The sequence below is a fragment of the Meriones unguiculatus genome, chromosome X (genome assembly GCF_030254825.1).
Source record: "Meriones unguiculatus strain TT.TT164.6M chromosome X, Bangor_MerUng_6.1, whole genome shotgun sequence".
In the NCBI taxonomy this organism is placed as follows: domain Eukaryota; kingdom Metazoa; phylum Chordata; class Mammalia; order Rodentia; family Muridae; genus Meriones; species Meriones unguiculatus.
The window spans coordinates 142,751,941-142,777,894 of NC_083369.1; the positions used below are offsets into that span (position 1 = coordinate 142,751,941).

General features: G+C 36.4%; 1 protein-coding gene across 5 annotated transcripts in view; it reads left to right on the forward strand.

The window, feature by feature from the left end:
* Positions 1-25,954, forward strand: part of Cnksr2 (connector enhancer of kinase suppressor of Ras 2) — a 264,629-nt gene that overhangs the window by 17,615 nt on the left and 221,060 nt on the right. For all 5 annotated transcript variants that reach the window (XM_060375308.1, XM_060375307.1, XM_060375310.1 and 2 more), the window contains exons 2-3: positions 17,064-17,227; positions 21,719-21,921. In XM_060375308.1, the coding sequence (XP_060231291.1) occupies positions 17,064-17,227; positions 21,719-21,921 (367 nt within the window). The remainder of the gene's footprint in view (positions 1-17,063; positions 17,228-21,718; positions 21,922-25,954) is intronic.

The window sequence follows — 25,954 nt, forward strand, 5'->3', positions numbered from 1 at the left end:
AGTAAGCAAATGAAATGGAATAGAAAAATCAAGAACTAAACTCTAGTACATGCAGAAATTGAGTGTATGATACAGATAGCATCACAAAATACTAAGGATAAGATGTATAAATTGTATACAGAACTCAAACAATTGCATAGATATCTGGAAAAAGATAAAATTAGATCAAAATTTCAACATATAATAACAATCTCTAAATAGATTAGAAAATTAATTGATGAAAGTGCTACAGGAACTCAGCATTTTAACCTTGGTATGTCTGTGTCTTTGTATTTATGATTTGTATCTGTGTGTCTATGTATATGAAGAAAGTTTCCCATACAGGAAGAAAATTTCTTTACAACATAGCAGATTTCACCCTCTTACCCTACCTCCTTTTTCAAATGTGACAACTTGAAAATAACAGATATAGAAATCAGTCCCCATTGTTGTTCTTTGTCTTTTTCTTCCTTTTTTTTCTTTTTCCTTTTATGATTATTACAATTTATTCACTTTTTATCACAGCTGGAGCCTCATCCCCTCCCTATCCCACCCTTCCTCCCTCCTCTTCTCCCATGCCTCTCCCTCAATCCACTGATAGGGAGGCCCTCCTCCCCTTCCATCTGACCCTAGCCTATCAGGTCTCATCAGGACTGGCTGCATTGTCTTCCTCTGTGCCCTGGTACAGCTGCACTCCCACACCCCCGGGGTGGGGAGGTGATCAAAGAGCCAGCCCTTGAGTTCATGTCAGAGACAGGCCCTGGTCCCCTTACCAGGGTACCCACTTGGACACGGAGCTGCCATGGGCTACATCTGAGCAAGGGGTCTAGGATCTCCATGCATGGTCCTTGGTTGGAGTATCAGTCTTTGCAAAGACCCCTGTGCCCAGATTTTTTGGATCTGTTGGCCTCCTTGTGGAGCTTCTGTCCCTTCCAGGTCTTTCTGTCTCCCACTTTCATAAGATTCCCTGCACTCTGCCCATGAGTCTCAGCATCTGCTTCCATAGCCTGCTGGGTAGAGTTTCAGAGTCCCTCTGTGGTAGGCTCCTGTCTTGTTTTCTGTTTTCTCCTTCTTCTGATGTCTATCCCATTTGCTTTCTAAAAAAAACCCTGATATTTCACCTTACACCCATCAGAATGGCTAAGATCAAAAGCCCAAGTGACAACACATGCTGGAGAGGATGTGAGAAAGAGGAACCTTCCTCCAGTGCTGGTGGGAATGTAAACATATATCACCCCTTTGGAAATCACTCTGGCACTTTCTCAGAAAATTAGGAATAATGCCACTTCAAGATCCAGCTATACCACTCCTAGGCATATATCCAAAAGATGCTCAAGTATACAACAAGGACATTTGCTCAATCATGTTCTTAGCAGCTTTATTTGTAATAGCCAGAATCTGGAAACAACCCAGATGTTCCTCAATGGAAGAATGTATACAGAAATTGTGGTACATTTACACAATGGAATACTACTCAGCAATTAAAAACAAGGAAATCATGAAATTTGCAGGCAAATGGTGGGAACTAGAAAAGATCAGCCTGAGTGAGGTGACCCAGAAGCAGAGAGACACACATGGTATATATACTCACTTATAAGTGGATATTAGACATACAATATAAGATAAACATACTAAAATCTATATTCCTAAAGAAGCTACACAAGAATGAGGACCATAGGGAAGTTGCTCAATCATCACTCAGAAAACAAATGGTATTCTCTGTCTTAGCACCAAGTACACATATATTTTTTTTTTAAAACAACACTGCACAGGCTATAAAGTCATATTGGCATCTCATTTTATAGAGTAAAATAATTCCCAATGCTCTTCATGAATGTGTGTATGTATACACACCACACATATTTATATGCAGATCTACTGCTATTTCTAAAATTTTATATGAATGTTATTTTTAATTTGTCTAACTCTTTTACTGAGGACCACTCAGATTCTTACAAGTTCTACTAAAACTGGCTAATGGTTGTAAATTTGTTTTTAAGAAGATAAGGGATAAACTAAAGATTCCTTACTATGTAAATGTATTATAAGATGAAAATCTTGGAGGAAATTTTAAAACCCTGTAGAAAACGCTCATTAATTTTATGAATTTTTTTTCTAATTTATTTATTTATTTATTTATTTATATTTTTATTTTTAGTTATATTTTGTTAACTCTGTGTCCCAGCTGTATTCTGCTCCCTCATTCCCTCCCCAACCCCACACTTCTTCCCTGGTCTCCTCCCTGCCCCTTTCCAAGTCCATTGATAGGGGAGGACCTCCTCCCCTTCCATTTGACCCTGTTTTATCAGCTATCTTCAGGGCTGGCTGCAAAGTCCTCCTCTGTGGCCTAACAGGACTGCTGCTCCCCTGGGGAGGGGGGGAGTCAAAGAGCCTGCCCTTGAGATTTTTAAGATGAAGCAGAAAGCATGCTCATTGTGGAAGCATATTCTGTGATGTAAAGTTTTTTTTTTCATACAGTGTATTTTGATCAGTTTTCCTCTTGCACCTTCTCCTATATCCTTCCCACCTCCCTTTCTACCCAAACTTATTTTGTTCTTTTTTTATATTTCTCTCTGTCTCTGTTTCTGTCTGTGTCTCTGTCTCTCTCTCCACCAAAATCAAAACAGGAAAACATTCAGACAAAACGCAATGGACCCAAAAGCACACAAACAAACATGCAATTTATTTTCTGTTGGCGAGCTCTTTCTGGGCATGGGAAGTGTGGTGGAGATACCCAGCGGCACTGCATTGGGCAAAACTAATTTTCCAATTGTTAACAGATATCAATTGCAAATAGTTTCTTTAGGAGGTGTGGGAATGTAACCCTTTCTTCATCTCAGTGCTAGGAACCAGACTGACTTGATTCTAGGATTTCCCCCAGAACCCTTATCCTATCTAGTCTTAGGTACTTGGCTAAGAGAACAGTGTCAGTTATAGATTCTATCTCGTGTAGTGGGCCTTAAATGCAATCAAAAAGTGTTTAGTTGCTTAGAACATCTGTGCCACTGTCGTACAAGTGTTCTTGCAGGCAGATCACTATTGTAGGTCACTGAGTTTGTAGTTGGGTGTTCTGAAAACATGCCGAATATGTCCCAGCACCACAAACACTAGTCAGTAGGCACCAACTTGACTTCTCTTTGATCGATTACATAAGTATCTTCAGCAACAGGGCCTTGCCACTGATTATAAAGAGCAAATAGACTTCCAATAGCCTGTGGTGTCCCCCCCCACACACACACCCAGGGAGAGGTTGGCCTGTCCACAGGACCCCTTTGGCCAATGACTTAACAGGATGTAATCCATTCCCAGAACTGAAGGTTTTACTTGATGGCATATGATGTCTGGCTGGAGCAGTGACCCTATTTAGATTCCTTTCATATATGTACTTATTTTGGGAAGCATCTATAGTAGTAGGTTTCCATATAACTCCCAAGTGCCCCTTAGTGTTAGTTATTCCTTCCCTTGCTTCATCATTTACTCTTCCCTGCCATTAACCTCCTGATTTAATCCTCCCTAACCTAGTTTCCTTTAATCTCTCCGTAACCCTATATTTTCTTTTCTTTGGAAGATTCTGTGATCATTCCCCCTCCTCCTTCCCCCCACCCCTGCTCCAGTCCCTAATAAGTATCTGATCTCTGTGATTATTTGGATTGTATCCCACATATTGAAAAGTTTTCTGCTGACATCAGCCTATAAGAGAAAACATGAAGTATACCCATTCTGTAGGTTGCAGTATTCCATTAATGATATGCTTTGCTGTACAGAAGCTTTTTTTTTTACCTTCATGTGGCATTTATTAATTGTTGGTCTTGATGCCTGTGCTGTTGGTGTCCTGTAAAGATAGGCTGTTCCTGTGCCAATGAGTTCAAGTCTATTCTCCACTTCCTATTATAACAGAGTCAGGGCAATGTGACTTCTATTGAGATCCTTAATCCATCTGGACTTGTATTTTTTTGCAGGATGATAAATAAGGATCTATTTGCACTCATGTAGATGCAGTAATGCAACTTGACCAGCATCACATTTGTTGAAGATGCTGTCTTTTTCTAGTGTGTATTCTGGCTTCTTTGTAAAAAAATAATATTTTCATAGGTATGTAGACTTCTCTGTGTTCAGTTCAATTCCATAGATCAACATGTCTTTTTATGCCAGTACCATGTTGATTTTATTAATATAAGTCTGTAATACAACTTGAAGTCTGGAATGGTGATAACCTCTGGGAGTCCTTTATTATTCAGGATTGTTTTAGTTATCCTACAATTTTTGTGTTTCTATATGAAATTAAAGATTGTGTTTTCAATTTCTGTCAAGAATTTTGTCCAGTTTTCATGTAATTGTATTAATATGTCAATTGCTTTTCTGCATTCTCACAATATTAATACTGCTCATCCATTAGAATGAGAGATCTTTCCATCTTCTCATGTCTTCTTCAGTTTCCTTTTCAGTATCCTACAGTTTTTACTATACAAATCTCACTTGTTTCATTACAGTTACTCCAAGATATAATTGAGGCTATTATGAAAGACACTGTTTGCCTGATATTTTTATCACTCTGTGTGAGTTGTATATGAGAAAGATACTGATTTTTGTGTGTTAATTTTGTATCCTGCAACTTTTGCTAATTGTTGATCATCTATAGAAGTTTCCTTGTGGAATCTTTGGGATCTTTTATGTATAAAATTAAATCATCTTCAAATGAAGACAGTTTGACTTCTTCATTTTTTATTAGTATCTCCTTGATCTCTTTCAGTTGTCTTATTGTTCTAGCTAAGACTTCAAGTACTTCATTGAATATGTATGAACAGAGTGGACAGTCTGTCTCTGCAGTCCCACCCTGGGCCTAATTTTTATTTTATTTTATTTTGGCTTTGTTGGTCTCCTTCTGGGGCTCCTGTTCTCTCTGGATCTCACCCTTCTTCCATAAGACTCACTGTGCTCTGTCCAAAATTTGGCGGTGAGTCTCTGCATCTGCTTCAATCCCCTGCTGGGTGGAATCTTATAGAGGAAATTTGTGGTAGACTTCTGGCCTGTTCTCTCTATTCTCCTGTTTCCAGTGTTTATTCTGTTTGCCCTTCTGGATGAGAATTAAGCATCTTCCCTAGGTTCCTCCTTGCTGTTTAGCTTCTTTATGTCTATAGATTTTAGTGTGTTTATCCTATATTATATGTCTAATAGCCACTTAGAAGTGAGTATATACCATATGTATCTTTCTGCTTTTGGGATTCCTCACTCGGGATGATCTTTTCTGGTTCCATCCATTGGCCTGCAAATTTCATGATTTCCTTGTTTTTAATAGCTAAGTATTCCATTGTGTAAATGTACCACAATTTCTGCATCCATTCCTTGGTAGAGGGACATTTAAGTTGTTTCCAGAGTCTAGTTATATGAATAAAACTGCTATGAGCATAGGTGTGCAAATGTCCTTGTTGTATGTTTCATAAAAAGAAATTGTTTCTTAAGTTCCTATTTTGTGAAATAATTTGAGGGGTATCGCTATTAGTTCTCTGAAGGCCTAGTAGAATTCTGTGCTGAATTAATCCGTTCCTGTGCTTTTATTGGTTGAAAGATTTTGAATTACTGCTTTTATTTCATTAATTTGCTTATATTGTTGACTTCATTTTGCTTTATTTGTAGGTTTTATGTATCAAGACATTCATCGATATTTTTTAGTTTTTCCAGTTATGTGCAGTACAGATATTTAAAGTATATTTTTATGAGTCTCTGCATTTCCTGTGATGTCTCCCTTCATGTCTAATTTTATTAATTTGAGTCTTTTCTCTCCATCGTTTAGTTTGACTAAGCTTTGATCAATCTTGTATTGATTTTCTCAAAAAAAAAAAAAAACCTAACTCTTCATTTCATTTCATTGAGTCTTTATATTGACTTCTTTTGTACGTATTTCACTAATTTCAGCCCTGAGTTTGAATATTTCTTGCCTCTATACTTCTCGGGTATTATTTCTTCTTATTGTTCAAGAGCTTTCAAATATGTTGCTAAGTTACTAATATGAGAGCTCTCTGGTTTTTAAAATATAGGCACTTATTGCTTAGAATTTGTCTCTTAGAAATGCCTTCACTATTGCTTATAGGTTTGGGTACATTGTGTTTTCATTTTCATTCAACTCTAAAATGTTTTAAAATGTCTTCTGCATTTTTGTATTGAGTTATTTTTCCTTCAGTATTGGGTTGTTCAGTTTCCATCAGTTTGTATACATTCTGCTGCTTCTAGTGTTGTTGATATTCAGGTTTAATTCATGGTAGTCAGATAGGATAGAGGGTGTTGGTTCTTGGATTGTGTCTAACTGTATGGTCAGTTTTGAAGAACATTCCAGTTTCGAGAGCTTCTAAGAAGAATGTATATTCTTTTGCATTGGATGAAATATTTGGTAGATGTTTGTCATTTGATTTGTGGCATTATTTAACTCAACCATTTCTCAGTTTAGTATATTTTTTTGGAAGACCTGTCTGTTGTCAAGAGAGACATTATTGACATTATCACTGTATGAGGATCAATATGTGATTTTAGTAGTATTTTCTTTTATGAACTTGGGTGCCCTATGTTTAATGCATAAATGTTTAGCATTGCACTATTGTTTTGGTGAGGTTTTCCTTTCTGAGTATGTAGTGTCCTTCCTGTCTTGTCCATTAGGACAGTCAAAATATAGGTTGTTGTATTGATTACAGTGTATAAGGTTCCATTTTTCTTATACTTGATGTACTTCCCTTAAGCCATATTCTTTTGTCAGAACAAAGGGTGAATTTGCTTATTTTTATTTTTTTCTGGATATGGGTGTTTTGCCTACATGATTGCTTTCATACCAAATGTATGCCTGGTACCTGCACAAGCTAGAAAATGACATCAAGTACCCTAAAACTAGAGTTATACATGGTTGTGAACCATCATTTGTTGCTGGGAACTGAACCTGGGTCCTCTGGGAGAGTAGCCGATGCTCTTAACTACTAAGATATCTCTCCAGTGATGAAGTTGTTAATTAAATAATAACTTTTAAAATATTTCCAGTACATAGCATTCTGTAACAATCTTTTCCACATGGGGCCAAGAGAGGAGAGGCCAGGAGCAAGAGAGACCAAGAGAGAAAGGACCAAGAGAGGGACCACATGGCCAGCTTGTCCCTTTAAGGAGCAAGGTAACCACGCCTTCCAGATGTGGCCACCTGGCTGGAACACATGATGACATCATAGGTTACTAGGCAACCCAGAAGCAGGTTTGGTTCCAAAATCCTAACATTCCTCCCTTTTTCTATAATTAAAAAATGAAGAACTTGGGCTGCTAAGTTAAAGTATATAAATTTAGGTTCATGGTTGTCATGCAAGGGGTTAAGAGAGAGAGAAGAAATAATACCAACAAAATGGCCAGATTACATCATCGAGAAGGGTAGAGAAAGCCTCTGCCCTGGAAAATTTAGGGTAGAGGGTTGTCAGTAGAGAGTTTCAAGCCATGCAAGGCAATAGGTAGGAACTGAGGAATGCTGGGAGAACCTGCAGCTGCCTGTCCTGGTCCTGAAGCACGCCATTTCAGCCTTTTGTTAATAAGTGAATAACAGGCATAGATTCTCTTCTGGCTACTTTCTGCTGACACTGGGGGGAGGTGTAGGGAGGTCAAAAGGCTGAAATGCTGGCCAAGTCCAGGAAGAATAGGCTGATCTGATGCTCTCCAGGGTCTGCAAGAACATCCATGGCTGGGAGGGAAGGTGCAGGTCCAGCTTGATGGCAGTCTGTGAGGTCAGAGTTGAATACTTGTGGTAGTTGCTTTGGTGCTGTTGTGGATGTAGGAAACATCTGTATCTGGCAGGACACTGAAACATATATATATATATATATATATATATATGCAAAACATATATATATGCAAAACATATATATATATGCAAAACATATATAGGCAAAAGATAAAGTAAGTAGATTATGGAGAAAATCCTTTAGGTATACATTGAAAACTTTTGGGAGAGTAAACATAGGAGGAAAGTTTGGATCAATGAGACTTGAACATGGGAACCTCCATTTACCTGGGAAGACTTTCATTTATCCAAACACTGGCAGTAATTAAAAAGACTTTGTTCTGTATCTGTCATTGAGGCGAGGTCTGGTTACAGAAGTGTGTAAACTTAGAGGCCCTAGTGCTAGCAGGCCTAGGTGTAGAAACCTGAAATTCTCCAGAAGATATCCCAGAGGAGAATCTGGAAGAACGGGCATCTGGGCATTTCTCATTGGGAGGCAGAGAAACCAGTGACCTTCCAGAGGCATCCAAAAGGCAATGTATGATTCAGTAAAGATGGTCCTACCTGGTCCAATAGCTCATCAGCTTTTGGCCAGAGACCAGGGGCACAGTTGCCTGAGAGAGCACAGTCCACCTAGCACTAAGATTTTCCTGTGTGAGCGAGAGGAGGGAGGAGAAAAGACTGTACGCGTGTGGGAGGCTCTCCCAAGGAAAAAAAAGAGGCTCTAAATAGAGGTCCGGTAGAGGATCAACCATAGCCAGTGAAGACTATGGATGAAGGGGGTTCCCTTCATCTCAAAAGATAGTGGGAGTTGCTGCACGTCGAACAGTCAAGCTTCAAGCTTTCAAGAGGCATTTTATGGTGATAACTGAGGTGAATTCACCAGTCCAGTGGCTGGTCAATGAGGAGAACTCACCAATCCAGCCCATGTTGCATGCAGTAGATAGCAACCTGGTAGCCAGGAAAAGAAAGTCCCAAAAGCAGGGAAAGGGGAGAAATCCCACCTTCTGAGATAGGCAATAATTGCAGTACTTATCTGGAGCCCAATTGAACTGAGAGGTGGATTCAGGTGGATTTCCTGCAGTTTAAAAGACTTACTTTTAAGTTTTATTAAAGAGATAAAACTTTAGACATGTTAGCATCACAATTGTAATCTGCACTGACATATACATTGTAGAAACGGCAGTGGACACACACATTTGTGTTAACAGCACAAGCATGCTTTAAGGTGAGCACTGAAAAGGCACAAGCCTTTCGTGTAGAAGGGACAAAAGCTCACTTGATCTTAATTTTTAGTATAAGGATACATTATGGAGATTTAAAATCTTGAGCTTGGAACCACGATAGTGGGTTGTATAGTGGAAAGTTTTTGTATTAGAGTTAGATTAATAAATGAGAGCTCTATTGATACAGGTCTAAGTTCTGGACAGTCAATATAACAGTAGCATAGCAACAGGAGGAACTTTAAGCATTTTTACCTATTTAGGATACCTTAGATCACCTTAGACCTTATAACCTTTATAATTTGTATTTACCAACCTTAAAACATTTTCTTAGACATTTAAGCATTTATACCTCACATATGCCTAATATCCACTTATGAGTGAGTATATCCCATGTGTGTCTTTCTGCTTCTGGGATACCTCACTCAGGATGATCTTTTCTAGTTCCCACCATTTGCCTGCAAATTTCATGATTTCCTTGTTTTTAATGGCTGAGTAATATTCCATTGTGTAAATGCACCACAATTTCTTTATCCATTCCTGTGCTGAGGGACATCTGGGTTGTTACCAGGTTCTGGTTATTATTAATAAAGCTGTTACAAACATGGTTAAGCAAATGTCCTTCTTGCATACTTGAACATCTTTTGATTATCTGCCTAGGAGTGGTATAATTGGATCTTGAGGTAGCACTATTCCTATTTGTCTGAGAAAGCTCCAGATTTATTTCCAAAGTAGTTGTACAAGTTAACCTTCCCAACAACAATGGAGGAGGGTTCCCCTTCTCCACATTCTCCCCAACATGTATTGTCACTTGGGTTTTTTATTTTAATCATGCTGATGGGTGTAAGGCGAAATCTCAAGGTTGTTTTGATTTGCATCACCCTAATGACTAAGGATGCTGAACATTCCTTTAAGCGTTTCTCTGCCATTCAATAATCCTCTATTGAGAATTCTCTGTTTAGCTCTGTACCCCATTTTTTAATTGGATTACTTGATTTTTTTCCTTTTTAACTTCTTGAATTCCTTTTAGATTCTGGATATTAACCCTCTGTCAGTTATAGGGCTGGTGAAGATCCTTTGCCAGTCTGTAGGGTGTTGTTTTGTTCTGATGACATTGTCCTTTCACTTACAGAAGCTTTTCATTTTCATGAGGTCCCAGTTATTGATTGTTGCTCTTAAAGCCTGTGCTGTTGGTGTTCTGTTCAGGAAGTTGTCTTCTGTGCCAATGAGTTCCAGGCTTTTCCCCACTTTTTATTCTAACAGGTTTAGTGTGTCTAGTGTTATGTTGAGGTCTTTGATCCACTTGGACTTCAGTTTTGTGCAGAGTGATAAGTATGGATCTATTTGCATTTTCCTGCATATAGACATCCAGTTAGACCTGCACCGTTTGTTGAAGATGATGTCTTTTTTCCATTGTATGTTTTTGTTTTTATTTGAGACAAATAACATTCACTCACTGGGGATACAAAGTGAATAAATTGTAATAAATAAATAAAATAAATAACTATGGAGGACTAAACTTCATGCTGGCATGCTTTCAGAAAATGAAAAAAAATGTAAAGTATCTGAAAGACACACATTCTAAAGCTCTATTCAAATGAATGAATTGAAAAACTTTGTCATTAGTCTTTAGATAACACTGAAACCAATACAATATGAGCTGATTTGGCAAACACTTCTTTATTTTAATCAATGCCATTATTCAGTTACCCTTCTGCATAAACATAGTTGCTCTCTAACAACTAATATATAATTCTTTTTTTTTAATGAATCTTCAAGAAAACCAAATAAAATAAAATAAAAACAGGACAAATTTCTTCTAGGCCTGTACCCAATTACTCTGTCCTAATTTATTCTAGAAAAAAAATGTGCTTTGTTTTTAGTAACTTTCTTATACTTCAGAGAGCTAATGTTGAGGAAGAATATTACTTTCTTTATATTTTGTGTGTGTTTAATAGTCTACAAAGCACTAATTTAAATACTTTGCTAACATTTTCTCATTTAATTTTATGACAAACTGAATCTAAGAAAACGGCATCCACCATGATCAAATAGGCTTCATTCCTGGGATGCAGGTTGGTTCAATATATGTAAATACACTAATGTACTCTGCATTATAAACAAACTGAAAGAAATAAAAAAAAAAAAACAACACATGATCATCTCCTTAGATGCAGAAAAGGCATTTGACAAAGTCCAACAACTGTTCATGTTTAAAGTTTTGGAGAGATCAGGGATACAAGGTTGTATATTACCTTTACTATGTTTAGGTATGTGCCAAATCCATACAATGGAAAAAGGATAGCATCCTCAACAAATGGTGCTAGTCTGACTGGATGTCTACATGGATAAAAATGCAAAAAGACCAATATTTATCACCCTGAACTAAAGTAAAGTCCAAGTGGATCAAAGACCTCAACATAAAACCAGACTCACTAAATCTGTTATAAAAAATTGAGGAAGAGTCTTGATCTCATTGGCACAGGAGACAACTTCCTGAACAGAACACCAACAGCACAGGCTCTAAGAGCAACAATCAATAAATGGGACCTCATGAAACCGAAAAGCTTCTTAAAATAAAGGATACTGTCATCAAAACAAAATGACAGCCTACAGATTGGGAAAGGATCTTCACCAACCCTATATCTGACAGAGGACTAATATCAAGCATATGTAAATAACTCAAGAAATTAGACACCAACAAACCAAATAATGCAATTAAAAATGGGGTACAGAGTTAAGGAGAGAATTTTCAACATAGGAATATAGAATGGCAGAGAAACACTTAAAGAAATGCTCAACATCCTTAATGATCATGGAGATCAAATCAAAACAACTCTGGGCCCAAGAAAATTTTAATAAATAATAATGATAATAATAATAATAATAATAATAATAATAATTTTTAAGAAAATTAAAAAAGATAATGAAAACATCAAATAAAAACTCTTATTTGCATGCTTACTTCAAAGAAAAATATCATTTTTAGTTTATTTTTTTAATGTGGAGCATATAAATCACAAGTAACAAAAGAAAAACACAATATCCACATCATCAAAATTAGAGATTTTTTTTGTGTAGCAAGGATACTATTAATATGGAAAAAGGGGTACCCACCCAAGGAGAAAATATTTCTAAGGCAACCCAAGTATATCCAGGTATAAAGAAAACTTTTTTAATGCAAACATTTTTTAAAAGGAGTAGTTATACAATATGGATGAAAAAGACCAGAGTGGGGGTTCACGTTTTTAATCCCAGTGACCAGGAGGAAGAGTCAGGTGGATGTTCATGAGTATGAGGCCAGCCTGGTCTACAAAGCAACTCCAGGACAGCCAAGTCTACACAGAGAAACCCTGTCTCAAAAAACCAAAAAAAAAAAAAAGGTGAACCTTGAAGATATTATACTAAGTGACATAAGATATACATAGTTGAGGTATCTAGAACTGTAAAATTCATAGAAACAAAGTACAGTGGTAATTGTAAGAAGCTGAGGAAACAGACTATTATGAATAGTACAATGGCTACAAAATTTCAATTCTGCAAATGAAAATAATTTTGATAATGGATATTAATAATGCTTACATAAAAACAGGAAACTGCATTTTTTATGTAACTTGGTTATTTATTACAATTTATGCACTTTGTATCCCCACTGTAGCCCCCTCCCTCATCTCCTTCTAGTCCCACAATACTCCCTCTTTTCCCCCATGTCCTTTCCCTAGCACCCTGAGAGGAGAGGACTTTCTCCCCTTCTATCTGACCCTAACCTATCAGGTCTCATTAAGGCTGGCTGCATCATCTTACTCTGTGGCCTGGTAAGGCTGCTCCCCCCTCAGGGGGAGGTGATCAAAGAGCCAGCCACTGAATTCATGTCAGAGACAGCCCGTGCACCCCTTAGTAGGAGCTCATTTGGATACTGAACTGCCATGGGCTACATCTGTGCAGGGGTTCTAGGTTATCTCCATGCATGGACCTTGGTTGGCGTACCAGTCTCAGAAAAGACCCCTGGGCACAGATTTTTTTTGTTGTGTTGTTTTCCTTGTGGAGCTCCTGTCTCCTCCAGGTCTTTCATCTTCCCCTTCTTTCATAAGATTCCCTGCACACTGCCCAGTGACATCACATGCTGGAGAGGATATGGAGAAAGGGGAACTTTTCTGCATTGTTGGTGGGTCTGTAAACTTCTACAACTACTTCGGAAATCTATCTGGTGCTTTCTCAGACAATTAAGAATAGTGCTACCTCAAGATACAGCTATACCACTCCTAGGCATATATCCAAAAGATGCTCAAGTATACAACAAGGACATTTGTTTAACCATGTTTGTAGCAGCTTTATTAATAATAGCCAGAATCTGGAAACAACCCAGATGTCCCTCAACACAGGATTGGATAAAGAAATTGTGGTACATTTACTCAATGGAATACTACTCAGCAATTAAAAACAAGGAAATCATGAAATTTGCAGGCAAATGGTGGGAACTAGAAAAGATATCCTGAGTGAGGTATCCCAAAAGCAGAAAGAAACACATGGTATATACTCGCTTATAAGTAGATATTAGACATATAATATAGGATAATCACACTAAAATCTGTACACTTAAAGAAACTAAGCAAGGCAGAGTACCCTGGATAAGATGCTCAATCCTCATTCAGAAAGACAAAAGGGATGGACATCAGAAGAGGGAAAAAACAGGGAACAGGATAGGAACCTACCACGAAGGGCCTCTGAAAGACTCTACTGAGCAGGGTGTTGAATCAGATGCTGAGAATCATAGCCAAACTTTGGGCAGAGTACAGGGAATTTTATGAAAGAAGGAGGAGATAAAAAGACCTGGAGAGGACAGGAACTCCACAAGGAGAACAAAAGAACCAAGAAATCTGGGCACAGTGGTCTTTTCAGAGACTGATATTCCAACCAAGGACAATGCATGGATGCCCATTGGCATCTCATTGTCCAAGTGGGCTCCCAAGTAAGTGGAACCTGCTCCTTCTCTGACTTCAACACAGTGGCTGGCTCTTTGATCACTTTCCCCTGAGGGGGAGGGGACAGCAGCCTTACCAGGCCACAGAGGAAGACAATGCAGCCAGTCCCGATGAGACCTGATAGGCTAGGGTCAGATGGAAGGGGAGGAGGATCTCCCCTATCAGTGGACTGGATGAGGGGCTGGGAAGAGAAGAGGCAGGAAGGATGAGATAAGCAGTGGATGACGGAGGTGCTACAGCTGGGTTACAAAATGAATAAATATATGTTAATTAAAAAACATAGTAAATAAAAAAGTGCTTGCCAAATCAGCATGTATTGTATTGGCTTCAGTTTTATCTAAAGACTAATGACAATATTTTTTCACTCATTCATTTGAATGCAGCTTTAGAATGGGTGTCTTTCAGATATTTTACATTTTTCTCATTATCTGAAAGTATGCCAGCATGAAATTTAGTCTTCTGTAGATTTTTTATTTTATTTTATTCATTTATTACAATTTATTCACTTTGTATCCCCAGTGAATGAATGTTATTTTTTCTCTAATAAATAACTATAGTTTCTCTCCACACTATGCTACCTTTCTGCAAGAATGTAATCCTATTAATTGTTGGAAGTTTTTTGTTGTTTCCTTGGTTGATTGGGTTTTAGTCTTTAGGTGGTCTGATATAGTCAGAATAACTACAACTTCAAGTCTTGTGGGGTCAGTTTTTATACTGATTTTCTGGTCATTTACTCACTATGTATACTTAGACAGTTACTTAATATTGCTCTTTTAATTTCTTAAGCTTTAAAATTTATATAGAAATAGTCGCTTTGACCTTATTTGATATTTTCTCTTCTACTCTTCATCCTTACCAATATCATACAATTTCCTGAATAAATATTATATATGCAAGCTCTTTGCCTTTTCATTTCTAAGCTACTCCACAGCCTCCCTCACTATTTGCCTTCCATTTTTATTGTTTTAATATACTTTTGGCTAAAATCAGTGATGATATAATTGCCAAGTACAACATAGTTTCATTTCTTATATGAATAGAATGCTGTGTTGGGTTTAATACTTGTCTGGTCACCAATAACCCACTTGTTATTGGTTCCTCTCTGAACCATTTTTTGTTCTCATTCTTATATGCGGTTTTTGTTTTGTTTGTTTTGTTTTGTTTTGTTGTTGTTGTTGCTGTCTTTCATGTATTCTGGCCTATTACATCTTTGACCCTATATACTTTCCCCAGAACATTCGGTCTTTTTTTTTTTTTATTTTTGCTGCCTTCACTAACTTTCTTAATACATCAAATTGTAATAATCACTTTGCATACCTATCTAGGCCTTTCAATAAATACATTTCCTAAGGTCTGCTGTGTTTACTTTTCTATCACTAGCATTCATTGGTGTGTGTGTGACACCTAGTTTCTTCATCTTTCCCTTGTTGCTGTTAGGAATATTTTCTTTTTCAAATAAAAATCCTATTGTGCTTTGTCACACTGTCACACATTATTTAGTACAGAGTCTTAAGGTACTTAGCATACATTTGTAATAAATAGTATCACTGTACTGGCTTTTTTGCTTTACAAATTTCCAATGAAACTTTAGATACCTTGATACAGTAGTCTTAAAGTGTTTAGGTGGGAGTCTCCCATCTTAGTCATATTCTATCTGCGTTTTCACTTGTCTTCTCCTTATTTGCTCTATTTCTCTTTTTTCCCTCTATTTCAATAGAGATAAATGGATCTTTTCAAAATATAAATATTCTCAAGCATCTAACATCAAACAGGCCCATATTTTCCAGGTATCCACTTCCTGCTCTCCTCTTTTATAGTCTGCTTTGAACACTCTTTAACTCACTCAATGTTTTCTTAATTTCATCACCATGAAGACAACACTCATGAAGAGAAATCACAAGCAACATGAGATATTCTCTTAACATATTCTCAAACTTTCTTTAAATTTACAGTTAGTTTCTGGTCCTTCACTACTATTTTTCTTTCATTATCCACTGCTTTGTGCATAATGATAAGATATAGAATTATTTCATTTGACACAGCAACATGAAGATAATGATATGTTGTCAGGAACCAGATTGCTTTTAGGAATATGTTTTTCTCTTGGGGCTGTGCATCTCTGTTATAGGACTTTTTTCATTTGGGATACATGTTTTAACCACTTCTCTTTTCTCCCTACTTGCTTATGATTTTTACTCCCTAATAATTTTTGTTAAACTATAGCCCAATATGGAATCTTATTTCCCTTTTTGATATAATCAGTAATTGTGTTGTTTCATTTTCTTGATAATCTTCACCTAAAATTCTAGAGACCTAATCATGTTATTTCAATTTGCCATTTGTGCCAGTTCACTTTATAGATGATTGAACTTAATGGAACCTGTAGCCTGAACAATCACTTATTAATTGCCATGGGTAATCTTGAAAAAAATATTTTTAAGAGCATGAAATGCAATGTGATTATATACTTCTGAACTTGAGTTAAATCCAAAGGATAATGGATTAGGGAATTCATTGCAGCTTAAAGAGAAAAAAAAAGGAAAGAAAAGAAAGGAAAGGTGCTTAGGCTTAAAAAGAATGGCAGAGAACACAGAATGAAGGAAATCAAAGTGTTTCTTTTCATTTTTATGATGGCAGAGTTTTAACTATAAAAGGAGTCAAAGAATCAAAATTGGTTGAAACAGTATTTAGTTTTAAAATTGTTGAAGTAGTCCTATGGTGATAGAAGACAGAAATTTAGAGTACAGGAAAAAGACTCATTTGGCTGTGTAGAAAGAATGAGATCCCTCCTTCTGAAATGGTGTTAAAGAGAGAAAAGGTGTGATGCATATGTGGGGGAACCTGTTTACATTTGTTATTCTGGATATTTGTAGGAAAGCAAAACTTAGAAGAGAGATAAAGGTTGTCAATAATAACTGGGAAAGTTTGAATAGAAATATAAACCTAACAATGAAGAATGTAATTATTTTTGTTATAGCCCACATATAGATTGAGAAGAAGCGAATGATTTGATAGTCCAAAGACAAAATGGATTTTCATTTTGGCATATTAGGAGTTATTGCTTGCTTTCCTTCTGTCCATTGATTGGTTTATATCAACTTTTTATTTTTCTATTCTGTCCTTTCTAATTTTATTTTGTAGGACTTGATGACTGTTTGCAGCAGTATATTAAGAACTTTGAGAGGGAGAAGATAAGTGGAGACCAGCTGCTACGCATTACACATCAGGAGCTAGAAGATCTGGGAGTCAGCCGTATTGGCCATCAGGAGCTGATTTTGGAGGCAGTTGACCTTTTGTGTGCACTGGTAAGGGTTAAAATTGGAAAGGAAACCCTAATGTTTCTCCTTCACAATCCACTTATTTGTCTTTTCTTTCTCTCTTCATTTTTATAATCTAGTTACAGGTAGGGAAAATTTGTATCCTTCTGTAAATTTGTTAAATTGGAGCTAAATGACAAAGAGGCTTAAAAGTCAAGTAGTAATACAATGTTTCACCATGTGAAAAACAAGTTGGAGCTTAGCCAAGAGATTTTTAAAAACTTTTTATTGGCTCTTTGTTAATTTCACATCATGCACCCCCTTGCACCTGTCCTCTACCCTTGCAATCTCCCCCACCAAAGGAAAAAAAAAATCTCCTGTGGAAGCTGTAGTATGTGACAGTGTGTTCCACACTATACTTTTTTGACCACACTTCTTTGCTTGTAAATGCTCATTGCAATGAGCCACTTGTCTGGTTCCAGACCTCTGGCTTTTGCTACACCGTCAATACTGTAACCTCACTGGGATTCTTCTTGGATATTCTGTTGTTGCCCTGTGTCATGGAGCTCCTGTAATTTTGGATCTGTAGAACCAGCCCCTTCATATGCACCAGCAATTGATTGATGTGGTAGATGTTGGGTTGATCCAACTCAAAGGCCTGGGTCTGGGCCTGAGAAGTACCTGAGCTGATCAGCCTGCCAGTTCTCCCATACCCATACCACCCTGGGGCAAGCTCTCCAGTCCTGCCTCTGCTAGCTCATCCAATGCCTCAGAAAGCAAGGGGCAGAGCCAGATCTCAATCAAGGGAAAATTTAACAGTGGTGCTTTTTATACACAGTTATACGTAATTAGTTGTTAAATCCACTTCTAAAATTTGAAATATTAAGTAATCTTGTTTTTACAAAGCTTTAAAACAAAATTATTCAGATTGTTTTTTCACACATATTCAATGAAAATAAACTATTGTACATCATATGGTTACTTTCTTTAGTTAACAAACAATGAATAATAAATCAAGAAAAGTCAATGTCAAAATAAGCCTCCTCTAAGCTTGTGGTAACATGTTAGATACTCTGATTTTGGATATAGTCATAGATTTTTTCCAGATTAAGTACAGTAAAACTAACCTGAATGGTTTTAAATTCTTACGATTATTTGTAAGAGAAGGGAATTGCAGAGATAAAAATGAGATCTATGTAATGTTATAACCTGAATTTGAATATCAGCTTAGCCAGTTACTGATAACTTGTAAAAAAATCATTTCACCATAGCCATAGTTTGCTTAAAGCCCAAATGACTACTGCCTTCATGTAGTGGTCTGAAACATAAGGAATTATGTTTGTGTTATGCCTAAATTACTGTCTATATTCAGTATAACCTCAATAAAGAGTAACTATTGAGATGATGACTCATAAAATCAAGTAGATAATTAAACACAGTTCAATGGAAGCATCAATTTATATACTTAGTACCGTTTCAACTGTGAATAAGACTTAATTTTTTGTTCTTTGCAAAACATATTTGAGGAGAATGGCAAGTAAATAATCAATATCGAAATGACCAAAATATAGAATATGTGGCAAATATTATAGGAATACATAAAAGACAATAACTTTTTATTTAAGCTATATGGACACATATTACGTAATCAATATGAAATATGATAGTAGGTAGAGTGAGTAAAATAATGATATCCCACATAGATAAAAAATAACCCATAAACTCTTTCTCTTTCTCTGTCACACACACACATTGATTGATCGATTGATTGATTGATTGATTGAGACCAGAATATTTACTTAAACTCTGAATCAGGTTAAAGCAGTTGTGCCTAAAGCAAAAGACTGTACTATTGATAAGGAAAGGTCCTAGGGTTTTAGCACACTAATTCCAAATTCATGTCCAGAGAGCCCTGAAATTATTGTAGAAGTTGAGGTAGGTTGTAGAGAGGTAATTATCTATCTATCTATCTATCTATCTATCTATCTATCTATCTATCTGTCTGTCTGTCTGTCTGTCTGTCTATGGTAGTGGTGGCTCCTCATATATGACTGATACATGAACTGTCACTTGGATTATGGAAAGATGGCATGATTAACAAGGTTATGTGGACTTCATCTAGATATGTAGACTTTGGAATTTGGGTCATTTATAAGGTTTCTTCCTAACCTTACTTTACAAAACAGTATCAGAGGTTATGTATAGGCTGCTTATAAAATTGAGCCATAGAGCCTTGCTAATTTTTTTAGTATGCTAAGCTTTTTTACCTCTACAGCTCAAGCTTCAGGATCTTATTGTTACATAATTTGAATACTTCATCATGTGGTTACGCTCCTCTGGAAGATGGCACAGAAAAAAATGTCAAAACATAAAATTTATTCATTTTTCTCTATTTGCTCAACAGTCATTTGGTAACATACCGAAGATATTTAATTTCCTTTTTATCCTTCCCAAATGGCTATATACTAGCTAGTTATAAGTATAGACATTGTCTAATGAATTCAACAGATGCTCTCCAGTGAATATAAAGAAAACATATGAGCAAAGCATGCTAATGTACTTACACTGCCATTTTCAATTTGGGAGGTAAGCACCCTCATCAATAAATTGAGCTGAATAGACTAGGAATTCACTATTAGGAACAGGAATCTTTGTCTTATCTCTCTGGTTTATGCTAGCCTCACCACTTTTCCTCTATTTATATCTTCTTCCAACAAATATATATTCATGTCTACACACGCTTCTGGTAGAAACGCAAAGATGAAAAATGCATGGTCTTTAACCCCAAGACCCATTAAGGAAGAAAAAAGTTGGTAAAGACAACAGAGATTTAAAAATGATACTGAGAAACACAGCTAGAGGTGTAGAACATGTAGGTGACATTTGCATTGTTCTTTCTGGTTGGGAAGATATTTTCTGAGATAAAAAAGATTACTTGGGTGCTGGAGACATGGATTAAGAGTATGATTCCAACAAGTGACATGTCACGATCTTCTGTAATTCCAATGCTAGGGGATCTGAAAACCTCTTCTGACTTCTATAGGTCTTGCTCCTATTTGGTACACGGAAATACATGCAGGCAGGCAATATACTCATACACATCACATAAAATAAAAACAAAATTTTAAAACTAAAAATTAACTAATATAGTGGATCTGTTTTTAAAAAGAAGTTATTTGTAAAGGAGAAATGTCATGTGTAAAAACAAGTATGAAAGAACATAGAGTGCTCACGGGAAAATGAAAATATTGGTTTACTTTGTATTATATGATCATATATGATAAGAAAAAGGTCACATACATATTCTGCCTTATATTTTTTACTTAGTTTCTATAGTTGTCTAGTTGACTCTTCCAAGGAAGATGCTCTTGTCTAATTAGTAGCATTTTCTTTAATTTTCTGTGCAATACTTAGCATGTACAGGGCATTAAATTAATATCTTACTGAATGAAACTTCTAGAGAACTGTGACTTCTCTAACTTTAAAGAACAGTATTTGACTCATTTCTGTTCCTAGTGTAAAGAAGACAGAAAAATTGTAAAATGTCTTTTGTTTCTTTCAAGTATAGTGGTTTTCTCTCTTGTTTTGAAGTTAAAAATATGGGGAATAATTATTGTAGCTACCCAAAAAATCAAGGATTTATTTAGTCATTTTTTTCCATTCTTGAACAATATTCAGTGTGCATCATATATATTATATGTACAATGTTATTCCAAAGAAAAATAAGATATATATGTTTTGGAGGTTCATCAACTCTTTCAAGCTATAAGGCTCTGTTCATGAAGAACTGGCTTGTTCTTCGTGGCCTGCTTAGCCTACTTTCTTATAACACCCAGAACCACGAGCACAGGGGTAGCACCACTCACAACAGGCTAGATTTTTCCCATATCAATCACTAATCAATAAGATGCCCTACAGGCTTCTCTGCGGAGAGACAAATCTTATGGAGGCATTTTCTCAATTGAAGCTTCCTCCTCTCAGATGACTATCTTGTGTCAAGTTGACAAAAACTAGCTAGCTCCTAACAGTGGAAGAGGGAGTGTCTCTGTTTCTTTTGCCTGCTCCTGAGACCCTTTTTCTCTACTGGGTTACCTCATCCTGCCATGATAGAAGGGTTTGTACCTTTCCTAATTACATTTTGTTATAACATATTTGGTTGATATCTATGTGAAACATGCTGTTTTCTGAAGGGAAATGGAAGGGGGTGGATCTGGAGGAGAGTGGAGGTAGATAAGAGGAGGTGACTAGAAGGAGTGGAAAGAGGGAAAGGAGGCTATGGTGGGATGTAATATATGAGAGAAGAATAAAAAATATTATTTGGGTCAAAGAAAGCATTAAAACATGAAAAAAAACCTAGCTAGTACATCTTTATTATAACACGCATTTGACTGTGGGTTCCACTAAGCCAGGAACTTATCTTATTCATTTGTAGTTCAAACATTGTCCCACTGTCATCATATGTGAAAGTACTCAGTGAATTTTCTAACGAATAACGGAAATACTGACATTACATGTATTTTTTTCTATTTTATTATTCAGAATTATGGCTTAGAAACAGAAAATCTGAAAACCCTTTCTCACAAGTTGAATGCATCTGCCAAAAATCTACAGAACTTCATAACAGGAAGGAGAAGGAGTGGCCATTACGATGGGAGGACCAGCAGAAAATTACCAAATGACTTTCTAACTTCGGTTGTGGATCTGATTGGAGCAGCCAAGAGTCTTCTTGCTTGGTTGGACAGGTAAACTCTTTCCCATGTTTCATAAGTAACTACTTATACAGTGTTTTCCACTATAGGTGTGAGGACGGGACTGGGAAAAGAAGAGGGAGGGGCTGGAATCAGGCTGTTAAGAGATTAAATTAATAAATAAATGGAAAAAAATTACTGGGCCAATGGAATCCTACTCAGAAAGTCCTTTCCTACATCAATATAATATAGGGTACTGCTTATGTTTTCTTCCTGCTGCTTCAATGTTTCAGGTTTCGGGTTTGATTAATTTACATTTTTGCAAGGTGATAGGTGCCTTATTTTGTTCTTTTACAATGTGAAAACCATGTTTTCCCAGTGTTGTTGAAGATACTTACTCTTTTTCAGCAAACGTTTTTGGCATCTTTATCAAATATTAAGTGACTGAAGTTATCTATGCTTATGTTTGGGCATTCTGTTTGTCTACATGTCTGTTTTGATGCTGGTACAATGTTGTTTTTATATTTTACTGCTTTTTTATTTCTGTGATTATTATATTATGATAACACTTCTCCCTTCGCTCCAAATTTTTTCAGACACCACTTCCTTCCTTGCTCTCTTTCAAATTCATGGCCTCTTTTTTCATTAGCTGTTATCATATGCATATCTATATGTACATATATTTCTAAATATAACCAGCTCTATCTGTATCATGTTACTTATATGTATATTTTCAGGGATGACTATTTGATACTGGACAATAAATTGGTATGCTTTTTCCTGGGCAAGACTGTTTCTCCCACTTTCAGCATTCATTATGTGCTTTTAGCTTGTTGTGTAAAGTTGAAGCCTTGTAGGCTTTCCCTTCTTCACCTTGGCATATTTGTTAGTGTTGTCTTTCAGCTCATGTTTAGGTCATCATCTTGGTGAGACAATGATATTGCTGTAGCTCCTGACATTATTGGAGACATAATCTGAAGTCTGCAATCGCAATATTTCCAGTATTCTTTTTGCTTTGGATTGCTTTGGCTATTGAGTATCAATTCTAGTTCCATAAGAATTTTAGAATGATTTTTTTTTCTAAATCTGTGAAGGATGTTGTGGCTGTTTTGATTGGTAGTGAACTGAATCTGTAAATTGCTTTTGGTGAGATGGTTATTTTCAAAATATTAATTTTACTGATTCATGAATATGTATGTCTTTTAATTTTTTTAGTATCTTTTCCAATCTCTTCAGAGATTTGAATTTTTCACTATAGAGATCTTTCACCTTCTTTGTTAGGTTTATACAACATATTTTATTATCTTTGATTCTATTGTAAATGGGAGTATTCTGGGTCTCCTCTTCATTATGTTTATTGTTGATATATAGAAAGTGTTCGGATTTTTATGTTGATTTTGCACCTTTCCACTTTGCTGAGTACTGTTTCCAGAATTTTCTGGAGGAATTCTGGTATCTCTTATGTATATCAGATCATCTAAAAATAGAAACAGTATCACTTTTTTTCTGTATATATATCTTTAATTTCCTTCTCTTGCATTATTGCTCAGGCTAGTGCTGTTAGCACTGTATTGAAATTGAATGGGAATAGTAGACAGACTTGTCTCATTACTAATTTCAATGGGATTGTGATTTTTCTCTCCATTTAAGATAATGTTGATCAGATGAATGGGGAGGAGGTCCCCCCCATCAGTGGACTTGGAAAGGGGCACGGTGGAGATGAGGGAAAGAGGGAGGGACTGGGAGGGAATGAGGGATCGGGACACAGCTGGGATACAGAGTTAATAAAATGTAACTGATAAGAAAAAAAATAAATCTTAAAAAAAAGATAATGTTGGCTGTGGAGTTATCATATAGCTTTCAGGTGAAAAAAAATTAAAATTGAACAATATAAAAAGAAGACAGAGTAAGCAAGGCCTGGGGATGAAGCCAGTATAAGCTGTGTTTCTCCATAGCTTGTGTTTCTTGAGTTTTTCCCCTTACTTTCCTTCACAGTAGAATGTTACTCTAAGATGAAATAGCTTCTCTATATACATATATATTAAATATAAAATCAGTGTAAGGCTTAATTGTTAAGACTTAAATAATAACACAATTTTAGTTTTATATTCTGTCACCATTACTTTTCCTGTAACTGTACATTTGTTCATCCTGAAAGAAAATGATTTAAGTAAATTCTAGTTTACTTTCTTTTCATTATAAAGTGACTAGGCAATGCTTTTGTTTCCTAATGGTAAGTGTGAGTATACATAATCTAAGTTGCTACAATATAGTAGTTATTAAGATTCCATTGCATTATTTATTATAACATTTTATCATTGTTTTATCTTGGGAAACATCAGTTCACCTTCACATAGTAATCCATGAAGTCTTCCAATGGCTACTTTATGCTTATTACATAGGAAGTGGTAATATGACAAAACAGGCCTAAAGAAAATAATTTATTGTGCATTTTGTGTTATATCATATAACAGTGTTTAGTTTAGTTGGAGGCCATTTGATATTTTGACCATAAAAACTAAATAAGTACTTAAAAGCAACATAAAATGATAAACTGTAATAACTTTAGGGTGTTTTTTTTTATACAGAGATTTTTTTTTAAAGAAATTGAAACTACATAGCAGTGTATCAAAGCAGAGGCTGAGACTCATGGCCAAACTTTGGGCAGAATGCAGGGAATCATATGAAAGAAGAGAGAGTTAGTAAGACCTGGAGAGAACAGGAGCTCCACAAGGACCAAATATATCTGGGCACAAGGGCTTGTCTGAGACTGATTCTCCAACCAAGGATCATGTATGGATATAACCTAGAACCTCCGCTCAGAAGTAGCCTGTGGTAGCTCAGTATCCAAGTGTCTTCCCTAGTAAGGGGAACAGGGGCTGTCTCTGGCATGAACTCAGTGGCTGGCTCTTTGACCTCCACACCCTCGGTGGGAGGAGCAGCCTTGCTAGGCCACAGAGGAAGACAATGCACCCAGTCCTGATGAGACCTGATAGGCTAGGGTCAGATGGAAAGGGAAAAGGACCTCCCCTATCAGTGGACTTGGAGAGGGACAGGGAGGAGATGAGGGAAGGTGGGATTGGGAGGGAATAAAGGAGGGGGCTACAGCTGGAATACAAAGTAAATAAAGTGTAATTAATATAAAAAATAAAAATTTAATAATAAAAAATCACATTAAAAAAAGAAATTGAATGTTCTTTTTATTCATGGGAAAATTCAACTACATTTTGGCTTGATTATAACATTGTTTTAACAACTTGAATTAAAACAAACAAAAAAACTGGACTTGGTGGCATGTTCCTTTAATCCTAGCACTGAGGAGGCAGGTTAATATATATGAGTTACAGAGCAGCCTGGTCTACAATGTAAGCTCTAGGCCAGCCAAAGCTACCTACTGAGATCCTGTTTCAAAAAACAGCAAAAATAAATAAATAGATAGATAAATAAATAGATAAATGAATGAATGGATGAAATAATAAGAAAAAGAAAATAAATTCTTAACCATATTTACATTTTCTACTTATAGGAAAGACAGTAGGGAGTGGGGGCTACCCAGAGACATTGTTTTGTTCAGATCTGTGAATTTCAAAGATTCCCTTGCAAAAGACTGGAGAAGACCAGTGCTAGAAAATGAATACTACTTTAGAGGCCTTTTTGGGATTTAATGACTGCTACTACTGATGGTCATTCTTATGATAAATTTAGGCACTCTTCTTTAGTCAAAACAATCCAAAAGGATTGTTCTTATTTTGCCAGTAGGCAAACTGGTAGAATTTAAAGCGCTTAAATTTAAAACCTAATGACAAGTAAGCGGGGCTAGTATTTGATACAGCCTGACAATCTGACTCTATAGGTTATCCTCTTCACTGCTCTGAGATTTTTTATTCATTAATTTGTTTATTCAATTGATATCTCAGTTGTAGACCCCTTTCTCTTCTCCTCCCATGCCCACAATCCTCCCTACTATGCACACACTACAGCTCATCTAGTTTCTTGCGGACTGAGTTCATCTTCTTCCTCTGTGGTCTGGTAAGGTAGAGTCCCATGCGGGGGGAGTGATTAGAAAGCAAGCAACAAATTTCACAGC